The following is a 19,352-nucleotide window of genomic DNA, read 5'->3' as shown; positions in this document are numbered from 1 at the left end:
GGTCGTCGTAGTCCCTAGCTCTGGGGCCGCGAATTGGCTCGAGTGGCCACTCTTTTCGTTTACTGTGTTACTCTATGGCTTCCTCACTTTTGAGTGTAATCCCTAGTCATTCCAAATAAGCCTCGCGTAGAGTCCAAAGACCTGTCATGTCACTTTTAGAATTTCCCGTCAATATCAGCGTTTTTGATACTGTGCATGCAACCAAGCTTTCAGCCTGCAGCCCTGTGCGGCAGAAATCTCTCACAATATTATCATTTTCGTGATCGCTATCTTAGTAGAAATTGACTAAAAAGCTGAGAATAACAACCAAAACCAGCTTTTAGCACAGAGCAGACTTGCGCCTATCTCAAATACTCTACTCAAGATACTCTATTTCAAATACCTTTCGAAGTATCTTGGCATCTTGCAAATACTTTGGATCGAGAGTATTTGTTACTCTAATTTAATTACCTTTCTGGGTATCTTGTACTCATTATCTCAAATACATTTTTTTTTTTACATTCCGCCATTTTCCGAGTTTTTCGTTATGAAGTGGTGTGGGCGTAGCACGAGCAAACGTGAACATTCTCTCGAGCAAGCAAATCCTGTTGCTAGCTCCGATTAGCTATGGTGACTTTGATTGAGCTCGTGAAAGAAATATCGCTTTTTTGATGATTGTGACTCATATTTCAACCCAAAGTTCGTACAATTAAGGTATCCCCTTGCATTCCTAAAGGCGCCTTCTGTTTCCTAAAGTTTCCCCTGGAGAAATCCTCAAAGAAAACAGGTGGTTTTACGGAAGTAAAGATTGCCACTCTGAGGGTTTCTTATGTTTATTTTCCTTTTGTCATCAGTCCGTGACTTTTGCTCTCGCGAACACTGTCTGTAAAGTGCGAAACACATGTACGACGAAACCGTCCGATCCGACGTCCGACCGCGCAATACGACGGTCGGAGGCGAGGGTTTTCAAAGCTCTCCGATGCTACGAAAACCCTCGCCTCCGACCGTCGTATTGCGCGGTCGGACGTCGGATCGGACAGTTTCGTCGTACATGTGTTTCGCGCTTAAGCGAACATTGATAAGCAGAGAACAGGGCAGAAAACGAACTAAAAGCTGGATGACTTCTCAAAATCCCAAACAAAGCTTCCCAACGTTGAGTGCCGTTCTGAGCGCAACCTACTTGAAGGTGCGGCTGCTGCAGTGGCTATCATGTGGTTTCTCTTTATTACCTATTCACTCATATCCGTATCCCAAGTTAGTTTATAATGAACACCCCATATAGGAAATATAGATTGTAGTTAAACGATGTGTCTAAGATGCGCCGCAAAACGGTGATATTCAGCGATGTCGCTATAGCTAAAGCGACCTCTTTATTTCTGTCCCAAAAATGTTTTGTAACATGTACCAGCGACATTGCCATGCGCGTTGCCGAGCGAGCGCCGCGCGTGGCCGAATGTACCGCGCTTGGTTCTCGCGCGGAGCCTCCGGGTTCGATTCCAGAGAGCGAAGTCCTCTTGTGCTTATTCTTTCAACTTGGCATTCTCATAAGCTCAAGAACATTGTCGTGTGATCGAGTTATGAAAGTTCTACGCACGGAACGTTCTACGCCGAATGTTCCAGAAACCCACGCTCTGAAACCTCTGAGACAGCCGGGCCTCACGATTTTGTTGTCTCCAAAATCGACGCCTGCGACGCTGGCCTTTCTCTATTTTGTTTTGAGCACCAGTTCGCCAAAATAAACGTTTAGTTTCTTCAGCTATTAGCTGCCTCATCATTTGTCATTCGTGACAATATACTGCTCCTTTTAGTTGGACTGCATAAAATAGCCCTACGATGCTTCTTTTCCCTTTTTGCCACTTAGTGTTGTTACGTGCTAAGAAACCATTCTGGTAAATCAGATTTGTGCAACTGTATAACTGTCGACACTGTCGTCGATACAAATTACGCAATGCGGAAGTTTCTTCAGAAGTAACTGAATTACATTTCTAAGTATTTGTACCCTATTCAAGATACTTTACAGTGAAAGTAACTTGAGTAGTATTTTAAATACCTAATGAAGCAGGTATTTAGTAACTTAACCTAAATACTTTTACCTAGTATTTTGTCCAACACTGGCACAAACCCAGCGGGGCTGTTTATATAATTTTTAGCTTTTCCAAGTTAGTGTCGGCGTTTTTCGGAGCTGCATGAGATTGACAATATTGTAAGAGATTTCTGCAGCTCAGTCAGGTTGAAGGCTGGACGGCATCAAAACCGCTGAAATTTACGACAAATGTTAAAAGGGATATGGCAGGTCCTTGAACTCTACACGACGCTCGTTCGGGATGACACAGGATTCCACTTAAAAGTGTGTAAGCGTCGAACTGGTCTAATTTACTGATCACCGGGGAACGGAATGAACGCGTTCCCATGATTCCTCGAGTGCGGGTCGGGGTGCTTGGGGGATCAGCGAGTGGTCTGATGCCACACGTGCTGGGTGTATAATACATCGCCAAAAGACGGCATGCTGGAAGAAAGTGTATATAGGTAAAGCACTCAGCATAGTGCGTAAAGCCTTTTCAAAAGCACATCAAGCAACCTTGATGTTTTCTTGGGGACGAAGTGCGTAATTGGATCCGAGTCCTCGCCGAACGATGACACAGCACTCGTTTCCAATGGATGCTCAGAGCACGTAATCAAGCAATGGCGGACAGACGATGCCGCGGGCTTTTGAAAAAAAAAAGGGTCTATTTAACGACTGGGCGTTGTGTGTCTCGAATGTGTATCTTGCAGGGTCCATGAAGCGTTTGTTCTACGTAATTATCAATGTCAAAGCACTGGAGTATGCAGCTTTCCAAAAAAAAAAAATGCTTTAGCAAAAATTACAATTTTTTTGTTACATATCGTGACCTTTATTAAGAAGTACCTCATTTATGCGCATCTTAGAAAATAGGAGTTCCTTTGAAATTCGTCTCTTATCTTTAGAGACGCGTTAAATGCACGTAGGTTAGCGTGCGGACCAATAATGGCATGCGTCTAAAGTAAAGAAAAGACGTAAACGCGCAGCTTATATTTTTTTTCTGGTTCCTTTAGCTTTGAAAGACAAAAGATGTGGACTGCTGTGTATTTCCACATCTGAAAATGTCCAACAGGCCCCATGGAGCAGTCTTGCGCACGTTACTAAAACGTAACCGATTACAATTACAATTGCTCTCGGTTAAAATGTATTAAAGTATATTGCTTGATTACTTCGCAGAAAAAGTAAGTAATTGAACGTTACTAAAAAAATTAACCGTATAATTTTCCGATTTATTCAGATTTCGAAAACGACAGAAACGACAAATTTTTCTGCCGATTTGAAAACAGTCGTAGGGTATTGTCCTTTATTGGGATAGGATCCCCGAAGCACAAATAGCTATCTTATCAATCCAGCAATTTTGGTAGACCATCCTCCCTTCGGAAATTAGGTTTGGGAACTCCTAGATAGAAAACTTGTTCAAACAAGGATCGCCATTAGAAAGGGGAGGGAAAAAATAGTATGAATTACAAGTAATTTTAGAACTTCCAAAAGTAACCAGAATTGACTGTCGTGATTACTTCCTAGCAAAACAAATCAAATAATTACAAAACTGCTTCAAAAAGTTATCGACTGCTTGTAACGAGACGGGCAAATCTACCATGAAGAGGCAAGTAAATCTTGTCACTTCGAATGAAAACATTTTATACCTGTAAATTCCCAAAAATATTTCGGTCCGTTTAAAGCTGATACAACAAACCGACGCAGTTCGCAAGCTGTGGCCCGGAGACCGGTCCACGGAACATTGGGGGGGGGGGGGGGGGGGGGGGGGGGGAAGGGAAGGGGAAGGGGGGGGGGGGGATCCGAGCTGGTTCGGGGATTGTTCCACCGGTGACAGGCAAGACCCCCAAGATGGCTAAAATCGTCGAACCGCGAATAACTGTGCTGCTTCATGGAGCGAGATCCAACCCTTGCCCCTGCAACGGCTAAGTTCAGAGCCACACCCTTTAGGACAGCGCCATCAATTATTTGTCTGCGTTTCTAACGCAGCGTTCGGATGGCGTAACCGAACGCTGCGTCCGTGTTCGTCTGGGGCACGCGTCCAGTATTCGAGCCCAATCCATGCCTCGCAGTCGATTGAGTAACATGGCGTAAACGATGCAGTCTACGGTCCCTGTGTTGGGTAAACACCGAACGCTTTGCAAAACAAGCTGGACAAAGCGCCGGGTATATATCGAGCTTCTCTTTAATAATAAAAATTACTAGCGTGCTCCTTAAGATTCCTAGTTTCTAGCTCATTTTTAATGTGCACCTTTCTTGGAGAAAGTGCTAAGATACGTGTCGCCGTTTTCGGTTTCCAGTGCGTGACCACTTGGTCTGGGCTCTTCCGCAAGGTGTCGAAGACAGCAAACGCGATATCTCGGCTCTTCCGCAACGGGTCGAAGACAGTAAACGTGATTTATAGTCAGCCATATTGACTGAACTTTGCCCGATTTACAACGACGTCAGTACCCCGATGTACGCAAGACGTTGGTGTCACCTAAGCGTAGTCAATGGGGTTTCACGAGTGGCCTCTAAGTCGACTACAGAAGTGCTGCCATCAACTTTGTACGACCCCCATACTTCGTTAAAGAATAAATTTTGATCGATCAATCAATCCGAATGTGTCTATCCGATTTTCGGAACGAAATGCGTGAATGAGCGAGCGTCGTACTCACCGAGCAGTTGTTGGCGGGGTCTCGCTCGTTCAGGTACAGTTCGAGAGCGGCCATAAGCCCGATCGCCATCGCTGTCTGGTTGTCCGCCAAGTCCCAGAGGTAGGTCCTCTCTACGACGCCGATCTCGAAGGCCCCTTCGTCCACAACACTGGCCACCAGCACCTGCGAACGAGGGGAGAAAAATAAAGTAGCAAATGTCGCGATATATAAAAACAGAACGGACGCGCTGCTTCGGGGGATGAATTAGTTCTCTTTGAGAAATAGTAACCAGTGTCGCGCACATTTCCGGAATATTTCTAAGGAATGGAACACTTGCCTCCGCTCAAGAAAAATTCCACGTGCGCAAACAAAACAAAGGTTATATTTGCTCTTACAGATCCCGTGACACTACCAGCTCTAACTAATTTAACTGCTCGTTGCAGTATCCTTTTCGTGCCTTAGCTTGGCGACCTATATCTTCGTTATTGTTGCGTTACTAAGCTTCTACTCATCAAAATTATAATCATAATCTTTATATTGGCATTTTGAAGTTATAACGTAAGAGCTTTTGTTCAAATGTATACCCCTGGGAGGAGGGTAAATAATTTATCGCAGCGGCCCGACGAGATCCGATTTGCCAAAAGGCATCGGTTTAAAATTGAAAGATATATGGGCTCAACACTAATGCAAGCTACCTTCTTATATTTTTGCGGACTTGGGCATACAACTAGCGATACTGAATGCTGTCATTTCGTAATACGTTTCGGACCATTGTTTCCTTTAATGTTTCTGTGTAAAACGTTTTCTCTGTTTTTGAATTTTTTTGCCACTCTTTTATGCTTAAATTGGCAAAGACTGGTGTGAAAGGCTTCTCTCTAAAACGTAACTGTAATTGCGTTGCTCGTTTCCTTAGACAGCGCAAGATCAGTCACCTCCAATGGGAGTCTGGTGTCTCTGCAGTATAGATGAGAAATATAGCCAGTGCAGCACCAGTGCTAGCCTGGGGCCTTCAAAGCGCATCACACAACAACGATGCACGACGGCACGCCGGTTCGATATGCTCATTCATGTCGGGGCAGGGGTTAATTCAGAATCCTTTAGCGGTCTAGCGACAAAACGACGTAAATCCCAACTTCCCTTCCTTTGAAATGCACTATATGCAGGAATGAATGAATATCCCTCAGCGGCACCTGCTTATCCTCGAAGAGCTTCGACCTCGCCACCCCGAAAGGCGACTCCATCATGGGAAAGCTGTCGAAGCTGGGCACAAAGCGCGGACCCAGGGCGATGCGAAGGCGATCCGACGCCCGCTGCAGCTCGGGAACCGTGAGGTTGCGGAGGCAGTCGACCGAGCCTCCGGGGTCGCCGGCAGCGGCGGGGCAGGACGCGCTGCTGGCGAGGGCCCGGAGGTTGGCCAGGGCACCGGCCGTGTTGTCCCGCAGGGGCCGCAGCGGACTGCCCGAGTGCAGGATGAGGCGCCGGTGGGCCTTGAGCAGGCCGGGGTGCAGCAGGAAGTAGCCCAGGGAGGTGGCGCCCGTGTCGTGCCCAAAGAGCACAATCTGCTAAGAGTGCACTCTGCTAATTAATTCCCAAGTCCCACTAGAGCGACAAACAGAAACAAACGACGGCGACAAGCCTCAAGAACATGCAGCATGCTCGCGATGGTATAACTTTAGCAGGCGTTTAGTCGTTCGGTGCTAATGAAATAAGCGGGTCTGATTGCGAGCCTGCCAAAGATACACTCGCATATATGATGCTCGTGTTTGAGCATGGCCTCCTTTTTTCTACAAAGCCTGTCAAATCGTGAAGGACTCTAGTTTGAGGATTGTTGCTGTCTTTTGTTTCTGTGTGTCGCTCTAGTGGGACTCTGGCATTAGGGCTTTGCGTCCCTTAGCTTGATGGGAATACGTGGCGCGAAAGCTCGCGCTGCGGAACCCGGGAATCCCGGGCCTGCAAACGCGACAGAAGAGCCCGCGACGAAACAGCATGCGATAAAGCAACAGTACGCCAAATCGGCACAACGACCGGCACGTACGAAGTTGACGTGGCGTTAGAAACAACGTAGCTGAGAGCAGGTGTGTGATTCAGGATTATAAAGTCCCATTAATGGCGTGTTCAAAATATCGCGTTTATTTTTAGATTGTGCTGTTAAGTTTTATTTAATTACTACTACTATTCCTAAGTGAAAATGATAGAAAACCCCGTGGATAACCCCGTGGATCTCTTGAGTTATATATAGTAGCACATATAAAGTTAGTAAAGCAAAGTTCCTCACAAAATTTTAACACGTCCCGTGAAACTTTTTTGGAACTATGACCCTGCGACGAAGGCTACATAAAAGGCGTCGTACAATTTAGACTTCGGTTGCCCGTTCAAAAATACCCAAACTGTTAGTGTTATTTCTCACTCCTTCTCGAGGGCGCGCCAGATTACCTGCATGCGTTGATCTGACTCGTGAGCTCCGAAGATTTACTTTACGTTTGTTCCTCAGTTGTTCCAAATTTATGGTCTCACAGCTTCAGTACTATTTTGCTATTTCTGTCCTTCAACCTGATCCGACCGATATCTTAGATGGATAGTAAGGAGTTTTAGGGAACGGTTTCCGCAGATCCGATATGGTACGATGGGCCCTCCGGTATGCGGACTGCGCATCCGCTACCGCAGAAGACTAGCATATGCGCAGTTCGTACCGGAAGACCCGTTGTACCGTAGCAGATGAGCAAAAACTGTTTCCTAAAACTCTCTAGTAACTCATCAATTTACTCAGTTCGCTTTCCGAAATAGGTGTATTTTGTTAAGAACACAGCTCGTCGGTGGGTCCGGCAGAGAGCGCTTGCTCATTATGAGTCACGGAAGGATTCGGAAAGTCCCAAGCGGACTCGCCAACCCTGTACCTCGAAACGCCATCTGCAGCTTCGAAGAGGCTACGAGAAGCGAGAAGTACAGGGTGGCTGATTGTAGAGGAACTAAACACCGAAGTACAATTGTAAATGTTTGCGCGAATAGGTCGAATTATGTTTACTAAACAATCAACCGATTACCAAGCCTGAATAGTTGTTGTCTACTATGAAAATGATTTTCTCATGGTTTGGTCTGATTGAAATATTATTAGTGAGCAGTCTCTCTATAACTATGCATGTTCATATGCTGCCAAAGTTTTGAATACTTTTTGGTGGTACGTGGACATTAAACAATCATCTGATTATGTGACTGTGTGGTTGCTATTTGATAACCATTAGTGTCAGTAATATTGAGAGCAAAACTTGTCCATTTATTTCAATTAGGCGAGCTGCCAATAAATATACAACCGAAAGTACGAATGTACAACGTTAAAATGTCGGTCTGATTCTCGAATCCGTTCGCTTGGACATCAGCCTCCCCCGCGAGTAGCATTGCGCGTACAACTATTTTGGAATAATCATGAGCCTAAGGCATCCTAAAGGGGGAATGACATATGAATGAGCTGTGTCGAGACCCCTGCTGTATCGTCGGTGTGCTGTTTGGGCGTCGTGCTGTTTTGTCGAGCGCGCTCGGTCCCCACCTTGTCTCTCTTGACCTGGATGAGCATCCTACCGGTCCGCGTTCGTGTATGTCCACTGCACGATGCAAGTGAAAAAGACCAGGCAGGCTAGCTGTCGTACTGCGCTGGCTAAGTTTCTCATCTATATCATAAACCAGTGTCGGCTTATCCCAGATGAGAACCAACCTACGCTGTCTTAACAAAAACATCTAAAACCTAAATGCATGTTTCTTGTGTGTCGGTTAATATCTTACTCGTGATAAGCCTAAACGGCGGAATGAAGGAAATGACGTGCATTTCTGGGGTCTCCCGCGAAGGCGTCGATGTTCTCCTGTACCCACTTGAGGGCGAGCAGCATGTCCAGCAAACCCACGTTTCCCGGAGCATCGGGCATGTGGGCGTTCAAGAAGCCGAACACTCCGAGGCGGTAGTTGGGGACCACAACAAGGACGTCGCCACGGGCGGACAGCGCCCTGCCGTCGTACAGATCTAGGTTGTTGCAGCCGTGCTCGAAGTCCCGGCCGTAGAAAAAGAGAATCACGGTTCTCGGGTTGCAGTCGAAGGCGCAGAATGGACGCACGACCGGGGTCCAGATGTTCAGGTGCAGGCAATCCTCGCTGCTCTCGGTCGGGATCATGTCCAGCAAAGGCGCACCGGAACCCTGGGCGTGCCGCGCAGACAGAATAATCTTAAACAGAATCGTCCTGGACAGCGTGGACGCGAAGAAAGTGGTCCCGAACAAAATTGTTTTGAACAGAATGGCCTCGAACTGAATGGTCTTGGGCATAATGATTAGGGACAGAATGGTCGCGGAGAAAATGGCCCTGAGCATAATGGTTCTGTACAAAATGGTCTTAGACAAAAATTTCCCGGACAAGGCGGTGGTGAAGAAGACGGCCCCGAACAGAATGGTCCCAAATATGAAAGGTCTTAGACGTAATGGTTTTGGGCGGAATGGTCGCCGGGGAAAGTTACCCCAAACCGAATGGTCCCAAATAGAATTGCCTTGGACGATATAGTGTCCTGAACAGAATGGTCGTAGAAGAAACCGCGTCCAGCAAAAAGGTCCCAAATATAATTGCCCTGTGCGTGATGTCCTGAACAGAATGGTCCCGAATAGAATTGCATTGCACGTAATTTCGTGAACAGAATGGTGGCGGAGAAAATGGCCCCGAACAGGATGGGGCCCCGAAAATGGCTTTTATTTCGACGAAGTGAAGGGGGTCAAAAAGTGGGCTAATTTTTTTTTCCTTCTCCTTTCATCGGTTTTTGGTCGTAATGCACGCCCGATTAGACACAACGGCCCATTACTATTGGCTGTTGTTTGTGACATCACACACATTTTGATTGCCCGCCTGGAGAACCACCGTGACGTCCCTTCGTCGGTTGCCCCGGCCTTTGGTGCACCAGTGCGTCGACCAAACAAGAGTGCACACTTTCAATCCACAACAAATCGCGAAACTCATAAAAAAAAAAAAAAGTTTCGGTGTCCCTTCAACCGCACTCCGGAATCCTGCCTGGCTTCAACCGTCCCTTATTATACATACATCCTCCGCATGGGGTCGCAAGAAGAGGCTGGAGAGGAGGGCGAGGCGATGGTTCGAAAAGACGCGGTACCCTCCCAGGAACGCGAACACCGAGCGGGGGCGTCAGCTGCGTTTCTCATAAAGTGCGATTATGCATACGTCGGTTCGATCGACAAATAAAAAAAAGAAATACAGCTTTAGCTTGATCTGCTGGAGAAACCATCCTATGTAGAATTGCCGCGTTTTAGAAGCGTCAAGAAGTCGGTCTTTTTTGCGTTTGTTTTGTTGGGACGCCACGGAGGACGTACAGATGCACAGACAGGCCAGCGAGAGCGTCCTGTGGTCCGAGTCACAGCGTTTTGACACGCGACGCACGATCATGCGCGATTTTTGGGCAGGGCAGGTGTTTGGTAACGGGCGGCAAACTTTATTGCCATGTATGGGCCTAAGAAGGCACGCATCAGACGACAAAGAATTTGATTACCCTTAGGTAAGAATAGCTGTTCTCCAATGACGCAGTTGCAAAGTTTGTTTGTCTCAACCTGTGGACACGGGGGTCCCTTGAACTTGGCGTGAAGTGGAAAAACCCTGGGAAGGGCCGGCCTCGGAGGCGAGAACCGGTGCCTGCCCGAGGTGTCTCGTCCGTACGGCACGCCCAAGAAGACAAACACGTCGCGGTTGAGCGTCGTGTGGTCGTTGAGGCGCAGGCCCTCCACAACTCCGTCCCTGGTCCGGACGGACACAACGCGCTCGCTGCTCTTCGAGCCCATGATGAAGATCACGAACATGAAGACCAGGAAGGTCAGGGCGTTCACGAAGAAGGCCATCTTCCTGGGGTTTAGTGGAGGAGATGGTCAAATTAGTCTCAGCGCGAGTTGTGCTATATACCAGAGTATTTAATCCTGACTCATTGGCATCTGTAGACCGTCATTGACATTTTCCACGCCGCCATTTTAGTCTACTGAATCGTGGAACGCCGTTTGAGCGAGTAGATTAGCTCTCTTCTACGGAATATCGAACGACGCGCCTGCCTGCACAGTCACCCCATGGGGTGACTGTGCAGGCAGGCGCGTCGTTCGATAACTAAGGCCAGGCGTATGGATTCCAATTTCGTTTTACCACTTTGCGAGAATATTTATGCCCCCCCCCCCCCCCCATGCAATCAGGCGTGACCAGTAATAGAGTACTCATTAAGGCCCATTCACCGGTACGTAAAATTGTGATGTCGAGGAGTCTGTGCCTGACGCGTCAACATCAGCAGCTCTGAAAGGACATACCATCAACAAATATTCGTCGACATCTTCAAACCCGACATTTTCTTGGGTGTCTTTATAAGAACTGCCGTGTAAATGTTGTCTTAGGTGAACATTATTTGTAATTATCCGCTAGATTCAGCGACAGCTTGAGGATTAGGTAGGTCGTGGCGTGTCCCATGCGTCTTGATATCGCTCGACAGTCAATCAGCATGAGCCGATAAAAACGTGAAAGAACCAGTCACGAGGCATAACTAACAAACCACGCTCCCCTACGTTTTCTGAGCTGTCAATCACTATAGCTTTATAGAAAAAAGCTTTCAGCCTTTCCACTCTTGAGAAGAAGGAAGACCAGCGAAGCTGTACTATGATGCGAATGAAGTAATGGCCGGCTGCAAGTCGGCAAGCCAGTGTGGAAAGCCTGAAAGTTTTCCCGATTACGAATGCCTACATGCTTTTCTCGCTCGTCTTCCTGCATGATTATCGATTTTGTTTACATTTTGTGACAATTTGCTTATCCGCCTCTGCCAAGAAAACGGGGGTGGGGCCCAGTCAAGCCGACATATGTTGGCTTTTTGCCCATGCCCCTGTCTGATTCGGGAAAGCTGGAAAGGTTGCCGCCATCTATGAGCGACGGCGGCAACCAAACAACCGGCAAGCCGGTTGTCAGGTTACCGCCGTCGCTGTATAGAGCGGGAAACTAAATTGGTCTAATACGTCACGTAACGTCAGGTCACGCTACCTATTGTCGCGTGACGTCATATCACGTGACATCAAATTTCCCGCCGAATTTAGCGGGAAAACTGAATTGGTGCGTAAGTCACGTAATGTAAAAAATTAACGAGTAAACTGAATCGGTCTGTAGCTATTGGGACGTCAGACCACGTGAAATAAATTTTCCCGCTAAATATAGAGGGGAAACTGAATTGATATATAGGTCACGTCACGTGATTTTCCCCGTAAATTAGCGGAAAATGCGCGGACGGACTGGCGGACGGACAAAACTTTGCCATCTTAACTTCGGATAAAAAGCAATTCATGCTTTAATAAAAAAAATATTGTTAACTCACTTAACGAGGACACTCTTTACTACTTCAGGTTATATTCTAAATCTGTCTCATGACAGCTGCTAGAAATTGAATGCAATACGCATAAAAAAATATTTTGATTTTTATTTATTAACGGGGAGGAGACCTGTCGACAGCGTCGACAGTGTGAATTACCGCCGGCGCAAAGCATGAGGCATAATCCCCTACCATCGTTCACGGTATGGTTCCAGACCGCGATTAAAACGAGGTGCACTCCTATAATTGTAATCGTTAGTGCATGCTTCACATCGGGGTTATGTTTCGTCCCTTATTATTAATTGCGGTAAGATGCGCTATGCGGGGCTTCGCCGAGACCGGCGGCGTGTGGATCATGTCATTGCTCATGCGCGTCTCATGGCAGTACGGAGCATCTCATAATAAAGGCAGTCAAAAAATGAAAGCCTGTAACGCCGAATTAGAGCTCAGCTCTTGAGGAGGAGGAGGGAGGGATACTTAGGGAAGGTATACTCCCCTCCCCTCCTGGCTCCTCCTCACTTCCTCATCCTGTCTGCTCTCCTCCCATCGAGCGGCGTCGCCGTCGCCTCACGAGGGTCACGTGACCTCACGGGGGGGGGTTATGTGACGTCACCGGGGTCACGTGACCCCAGTGAGGTCACGTGACCCCTATGAGGTCACGTGACGTTGACGATGACGTCACCACTGACGTCATCATCACTAGTGACGTCATCAGTAACGTCATCGATGACGATGCGAATGACGATGACGATGCAGATGACTCATAAGTGACGTCACTGATGACGTCATCAGTGGCGATGACGATGCGGATGCCGATGACGTCACTGAAAACGTCATCAATGACGACGACGATGGCAATGCCAGAATGCATTATGGGACGCGTGACGTCACTGATGACGTCATCGGTGACGTCACGTGTCCCATAATGCACCGCGCGGTTACGCCGACGCCGCTCAAGCCGGAAACGGGCGTCTAAAGGCCCGTTCACACAGTTGCGTTCGGAGCGACCACTACGCTTACGAACGAATGCAACCGGTCGGAACGACGAGTTACCATCGCAACGAAGCGCCAAACGGTCGTTTCGTTCGTGTTCGTTAGCAACGCAAGGAGTTGAGCCGAGCTGAACTTTTTCTTACGTTCGGGAACAACGGGAGCGACAGACCAATCACAGGTCGAGGAGAGCTTGGTCGCGCGCGTTGCATGCCGGTCGTACCGGCTTTCAGTCTGCAAAAATGGCGTCGGTGGTGATCGACGACGTGGACGGCGTGGGGGAAACTTCTCATCGTTCCCCGTAAAAGCGCTATCCTTGACTGTGAATTATCGTCGTATGTCGCTATGATAACCCACCGCGTACTAGAAGGGAAGATCCACCTACTCGTGCTGCGATCTCGTGGCGGCACTCTCAAGACAGCAGAAACCCCCGTGCTGTCGTGTTTGTTTACTTCGACTATACAGTGGTGCTTTCTTAGCATTTGTGTCCTCAAACATCGCCCGGATTCCTTTTTTGGCGCATTCCATGCGTGTGCTGAAGTTCAAGGTATTACTGGTGCGTACCGTATAAAGGATGCGAATTTTCACGCGTTTTCATCACCCGAGAAAGGTGATTAGTGTTAGCAATCCTGAACGCCTGCAACGTCTCGCTCGCAACGTTCCTTTGATCACAAAATCATTTCTACGTTGCTATATCGCTGCTAAGATTACATCGTCTTTCATAATCGTAGAAAAGGCGTGTGGCGAGATTTGTACTGTTGGCAAAGTCGTGTATTACAGTCGTGATCGTGCAAGACTGCGTACGGCATTTTTTTTTTTTTAATGCACCACCCTGCATGCGTATCCTGAAAAAATATAAATAATGTTTGCGGTCATAGAATACGGTCGGTCTATTTTCTGTTACGCAAGTGAGTGGCAGCGCGTCCCCTTCTTTATAGAGGCACCGCTGAAACAGCTGACGGCGGCGGAGAGGCGGTCGCCGTGCCGTCGACGCACTGCGCTTGTTGCAGTGGTTGCAGGAGTACGCGCGGCGCAGAGCGGTCGCTCCGGTCACAACGGACGCAGTCGTGGATAACGGGTTCGTTTCAGATGTCTGAACCAGTTTTTACACAGCTATTGTAGGCGCACAGCAGATCTCCGTGGCTGTACGCCGTAGCCACGAAAAACCTCCGGCTGCTCCGGTGAGGACGGTGGACCTCGCGTCGGGCAGGAAACCATCCGCCATGTTTGTAAGCGTAGCTGGGTTGCTTCCTATTGGCTAGAAGCAAGAGCTGAAGCTCGTTTCTCATTGGCTGGTGATTCGTGTGGTTGCATGCGGTTGCATGTGTGTGTACACGTCGCGTACTGTTGTCGTTGAAGTCGCAGCGGTTGAATTCGTTCGTAAGCATAGTGGTCGCTCCGAACGCAACTGTGCGCTGTAAAAGCAGACACTATGTATCGAAGGCCGTTACGAGGCCTACTAGACCATTCTAATAGTTGCTTGCCTTCTGCGTACTGCCATCTTTGTCTGCTAAGCCGCGAATGCCACCCGAGCACGCGCGTGGCTCTCTTATGCGGAGACGCTGCGGAAGTGTCTGGAGCCCAATGAGTTGGCATATATTTTTGCGTACGCTGCCTGCCAATATGATCTTAGATCGAGCGGCGCCAAAAGTGCAACGTCACGGCACTCGTATCACAGGCTATCACTCACAGCGAATGCGCCATAATCCTGCGCTCTTTTTTGTGCGCAATTAGTTTTTCTTTTTTTTTTATGATAGCCAAGCAACGAGGTATATAGAAGGCCTTAAAGCGATAACCTGGCAGCTGAAAGTGTCCCCCAATGGACCGCCACCATGTTGCACATTTTTTAATACTAGACCTTATAGTTTTACGTCTAGATTTTAACGACACGTCACGTACAAATAATTGCTTATTGATTTTTAATACCAGTACCGACGAGATAAGTCATGTTTCGTTTGTTTTAAGTCCAAAATGTGCTTTAGGGCAAGAACTGGGGCGGCTTCGCAATGCCGCCGCTAGATGCCGTCAGCCGCGGTGCTATATTTTTGGCTTTTTAACGGAGATAGACACTGATCTCTGGGGCAAACAGTATTGAAAAATAGTTTGTCATGTTTCTACAGCGATCCGATTACAAATCTCGACTGTTTTTCGTAAAAGCCTCAGGATTGTGTACCGTTACGTGTCTAGTGGTTAAAACTGTACAACATGGCGGCAGCCAAGTTGGGGTCACTTCTGCCTGGTGAACGGGATATCAGTTTATTTCTCTAAGCCTCTCTACCTCGTTGTAGTTATGACATAAAAAACGAGCGCCGTGACGACGCACTTTTGATTCCGCTTGATTGATTGCATCAAAAACCCAAGTCACCCTTTACGATTTGTTCAGCCACATAGAACCAGTGTTAGACAAAATACTCGATAAAGGTATTTAAGTTAAGTTACTAAATACCTGCTTCATAAATCATTTAAAATATTACTCAAGTATACTTTCTCTGTAAAGTATCTTAGTAGAGTACAAATACCTAGAATTGTAATTCAATTATTTCTGGAGATACTTCCGCATTGCTTAATTTGTATCGACGTCATTGACAACTACAATTATACAGCTGTGTAAATCTGGTTTATCAGAATGGTTTATTAACACGCAACAACACAAAACGGCAAAAAAAAAAAAAAAACGTAGGTTATTTTATGCAGTCATACTATGAGGAACAGGATATTGTCACGAATGACAAATGATGAGGCGGCGAATAATTGAAGAAACTAAACGTTTAATGGGGCGAACTTGTGCCCAAAACAAAATAGAGAAAGGCTATCGTCACAGGCGTCGATGTCGGAGAAACAGCAGGATCGAGCGCTGGGGCGAGAATGACTCCGGGCTGCCACGCGCAGCACCTTTTGTACCCGCGTTGGTTTCTGGAAGATTCATGGTAGAACATTCGGCGCGTAGAACACTCGTAACTTGATCAGGCAAGGTTTTCGAACTTAGGAAAATGTCAAGTTGAAAGAATAAAAAACATAGGAGTCCGCTCCCTGGAATCAAGCCTCCGCGCAAGAGCCAAGCGCGGCAACCATTCCGCCACGCGCTCACTCGACAACGCGCGTGGCAATATCACTGATACCTGTTACAAAACATTTCCTGGACAAAAAGAAAGAGGTTGCTTTAGCTATTGGGGAGTTGATCAGACCGTGGCGCCCCAAGCGGTTAACTTTAGAACTTCACGAATGGGGACAACACGTACAATGACTCAGCGCTCGGCTGACATGACCGAATGCGGCGTCAGCGTTGGGCTGGAGTCCGTGTTCTCCGGTGAGAGGAAGGAGGGGTTCTTTTGTTACCACTCCGGCCTGCATGAAAAATGCAGGTAGCGGGCACGGTGACGGTGCCCAGTTCAGCACAAAAGCCGAAGTGAGTCCAGCTCGCATTCTCTGACGACTGCTTTCGGGAGAGACCAGGCACTTAACGTCACTTCGTTTATTGCTAGCATTTTTACATTGCACTGTGCTCCGCGCTCTATGGAAGAATAGGACATGGATATTCCCACAAGGCCTGTGGGCATGAGCACAGGCTTTGTGTTGGGTGAACACCGAGGTGTGGGGACAACAAACAAGACAGAGTGCTGAATATCACGTCCTGCTGAGCACCTTAGACACATTGTTTAACTACAATCCATATTCCCTATATGGAAAGTTCACTATAAACGAACCTGGGATACGGATATGGGTGAATGTGTAACAAAGAGAACCAACATAATAGCCACGGCAGTGGTCACACCTTCTTCAAGTAGGTTGCGTGCAGAAAGGCACTCAACGTTGGGGGACGCTTTGTTGGCACCTGGAGTGGTCATCCAGCTCGTAGTTCATTTCCTCTCCGGTTCACTGCTTATCAATGTTCGTTTACAGGCAGTGTTCGCGAGATCAATAAGTGACGGACTGACGACAAATAGGAATGAAACAAAAGAAAACCTCGACGTTTTTCTCTAGTGGGGCCAAATAACACGCAAAACAAAAATGCCTTTTTTGTGTGTGTCCACTTCTCATTTTCGTCTATTTGTTATTTTCTTGAAACACAAGTCTGCATTGTTGTCGTAGGTTGTTTCCCGGTCTGCGTTGGCAATATTTACTTTTGAAAAACCACCCCTTCTGTTTGAGGATTTTCGGAGAGAACTCTAGGAAACAAAAGGCGCCTTTGGAAAGGCGAGGGGGAAACCTTCATTGTACGAACTTTGGGCTGAAATATGAGTCACAATCGGCAAAAAAGCGATGTTTTCACGAGCTCACTCAAAGTCACCGTAGCTAATCGGAGCTAGCAACAGGGTTTGGTTGCTCAAAAGAATTTTTACGTTTGCTCGTGCCACGCCCATGCCACTTCATACCGAAAAACTCGGAAAATTGCGGAATGTCAAAAATGTATTTGAGATGAGTACAAAATCCTCCGAAATGTAATTAAAATAGAGTATCAAATACTCTCGATCAAAAGTATTTGCATGATACCAAGATACTTCAACAAGTATTTGAAATACAGTATCTTGAGTAGAGTATTTGAGATAGGCACAAGTCTGATTGGACCCGAGCATTGCGAGGGGCACTCGATTTGGGCTCGTGATAATTACTAGCTCGAGAAGCATTCGGGTAGTCGCCCATGTCCAATCGCTGCAACGACGACAATAGCCGAGCCAGAACAACGTCTGGAACTCAGCGTGTGTCCTTCGCTTTGCCAACCCCAGCGCGTGGCTATGGTCAACATTGGCGGCATATAATCGGCTCTTGATCACGTGGCCGCTTGTTCTGGCTGCGAGTTGAGGGGGTGAACGCTGCTCTTTTTTCTTTGATATTTTTCTGTGACTTCTACTGCGTGGGGTGAAAAGCGAACGCGTGTTTCGCAAGTCAATAACGTCAGGGATCCGTTCTAAGAGGTATTTGTGCAAAGTACAAAACTTTTTGCATCGCCCCTTTAAGTTTGGTCAATACAACAAAACTATACATTTGGGCATTCTTCAAAAACATTTAATTAATTGTATTAATACCACAGGCGGAGGATATCATAAGAGCATTGATCAATTTAGCTATGTACACAGTGTCAATGCGTACTGGACCATTGAAAAAAGAGAGATATGTAAAAATATCAGGAATAATAGAAATTTTAACGGTAGGAAACGCTGTAATAAACACGTATTTGGGTATAGGGGCACAATAAGTACTTGGAATATCTTCAACCCCAAGAATCCGGGACATGCTGCTGCTCGCAACTTACGCCATCTTTCGGCAGTAATGTCAGCGCCCCAGCGTAACTCAATGGGCAAAAAAGTTTTGTAATTCAGTTAAAACTCCAAAAATTTAATTGCACTCGGGGGGCCATAATACTGATCAAATAGCCTGCTTATTTGAAGAATTTCAGTGCCTCACGACCATTATATTTTCTTTCCGAATCAACAAACCGAATCCCATAGACTCCCATTGAAAACGAGACCATGACATTCAGCTCCCAGGAAGAAAAGCTTGTCACCACAGGAGCTTGAAGTCAAATGCGAACGCTTTATTAATCTTAGCTTTAATGGATTCCAGGAGAGCATTTTGAAATTCACTCTCAATTTTGAGTTATCTAGGTCCAAAGCTCTCTAATAACCGAGGGCTGGCAATAGCGTTAAAACATGATTGGGTTAGCAGAGATCTCACGCCAAAAATATTTCGCAAATCTTTATTATTTTAACGAATGAAATATATACTTCTGATAATTGCACCATGGTAGCAAGATTCTTCTTTTCGAATTGGACAAATGAATTCATTTTAGCGCCATACATGTCTATAGCAATTATGGACCTATAAGAGATTTTGCGGTTCCTGTACCATGCCCAAATACTAGTAAAGAATTCGACGACTTTACACAATTTCTGACTCACACACTTCTGGGAGCTCTAGGTGCTTCCTCTGTACTTTTCGGGTGGTGGGGAAGGGGGGTTCCGTTGGCCGCCCACCAAGAAGAACCGCACTCGCCCGTGATCGGCAAAAAGTTGGCTGTCAGCTTGGACAATTGGACAACGTGTGAGGCTTAAATGCGATATCATTTCCCGCGTGGAGACCTGGCGGAGAGGAACCCCCCCCCCCCCCCCCCCCCCGCCCCGCGCGTTATGTTCCCGTGACTCCACGGACCGTGTTCTTATGACCCCACGGATCATCGTTGGCCCACTCTTTCACTGTGGTTACGTGGTTAATGTGGCGCAACGGACGATGGTCACGTGACCCCCGTAAATTATCGTCACGTGACCATGTCACCAACAATGGTGCAATATTTCTCATACGGGCGCTGTGCTTTTTATTCTTTGGTAGGAGC

At 47.1% G+C, this 19,352-nt stretch overlaps 1 protein-coding gene across 1 annotated transcript in view; it reads right to left on the bottom strand.

Moving 5' to 3' along the window:
• The window catches only part of LOC8044100 (cholinesterase 1-like), a 29,641-nt gene extending 20,813 nt beyond the window's left edge, over positions 1-8,828 (bottom strand). Inside the window, exons 1-3 of the mRNA XM_040212441.1 lie at positions 8,487-8,828; positions 5,862-6,230; positions 4,693-4,854 (exon numbers count right to left, since the gene is read on the bottom strand). Of these exons, the coding sequence (XP_040068375.1) occupies positions 4,693-4,854; positions 5,862-6,230; positions 8,487-8,828 (873 nt within the window). The remainder of the gene's footprint in view (positions 1-4,692; positions 4,855-5,861; positions 6,231-8,486) is intronic.
• Between the last annotated feature and the right edge of the window lie 10,524 nt (positions 8,829-19,352).

Source organism: Ixodes scapularis, unplaced genomic scaffold (genome assembly GCF_016920785.2).
Source record: "Ixodes scapularis isolate PalLabHiFi unplaced genomic scaffold, ASM1692078v2 PGA_scaffold3__209_contigs__length_174095766, whole genome shotgun sequence".
In the NCBI taxonomy this organism is placed as follows: Eukaryota; Metazoa; Arthropoda; class Arachnida; order Ixodida; family Ixodidae; genus Ixodes; species Ixodes scapularis.
Note: the sequence above shows the minus strand (reverse complement) of the source record. Positions and strands in the feature narration are given on the sequence as shown.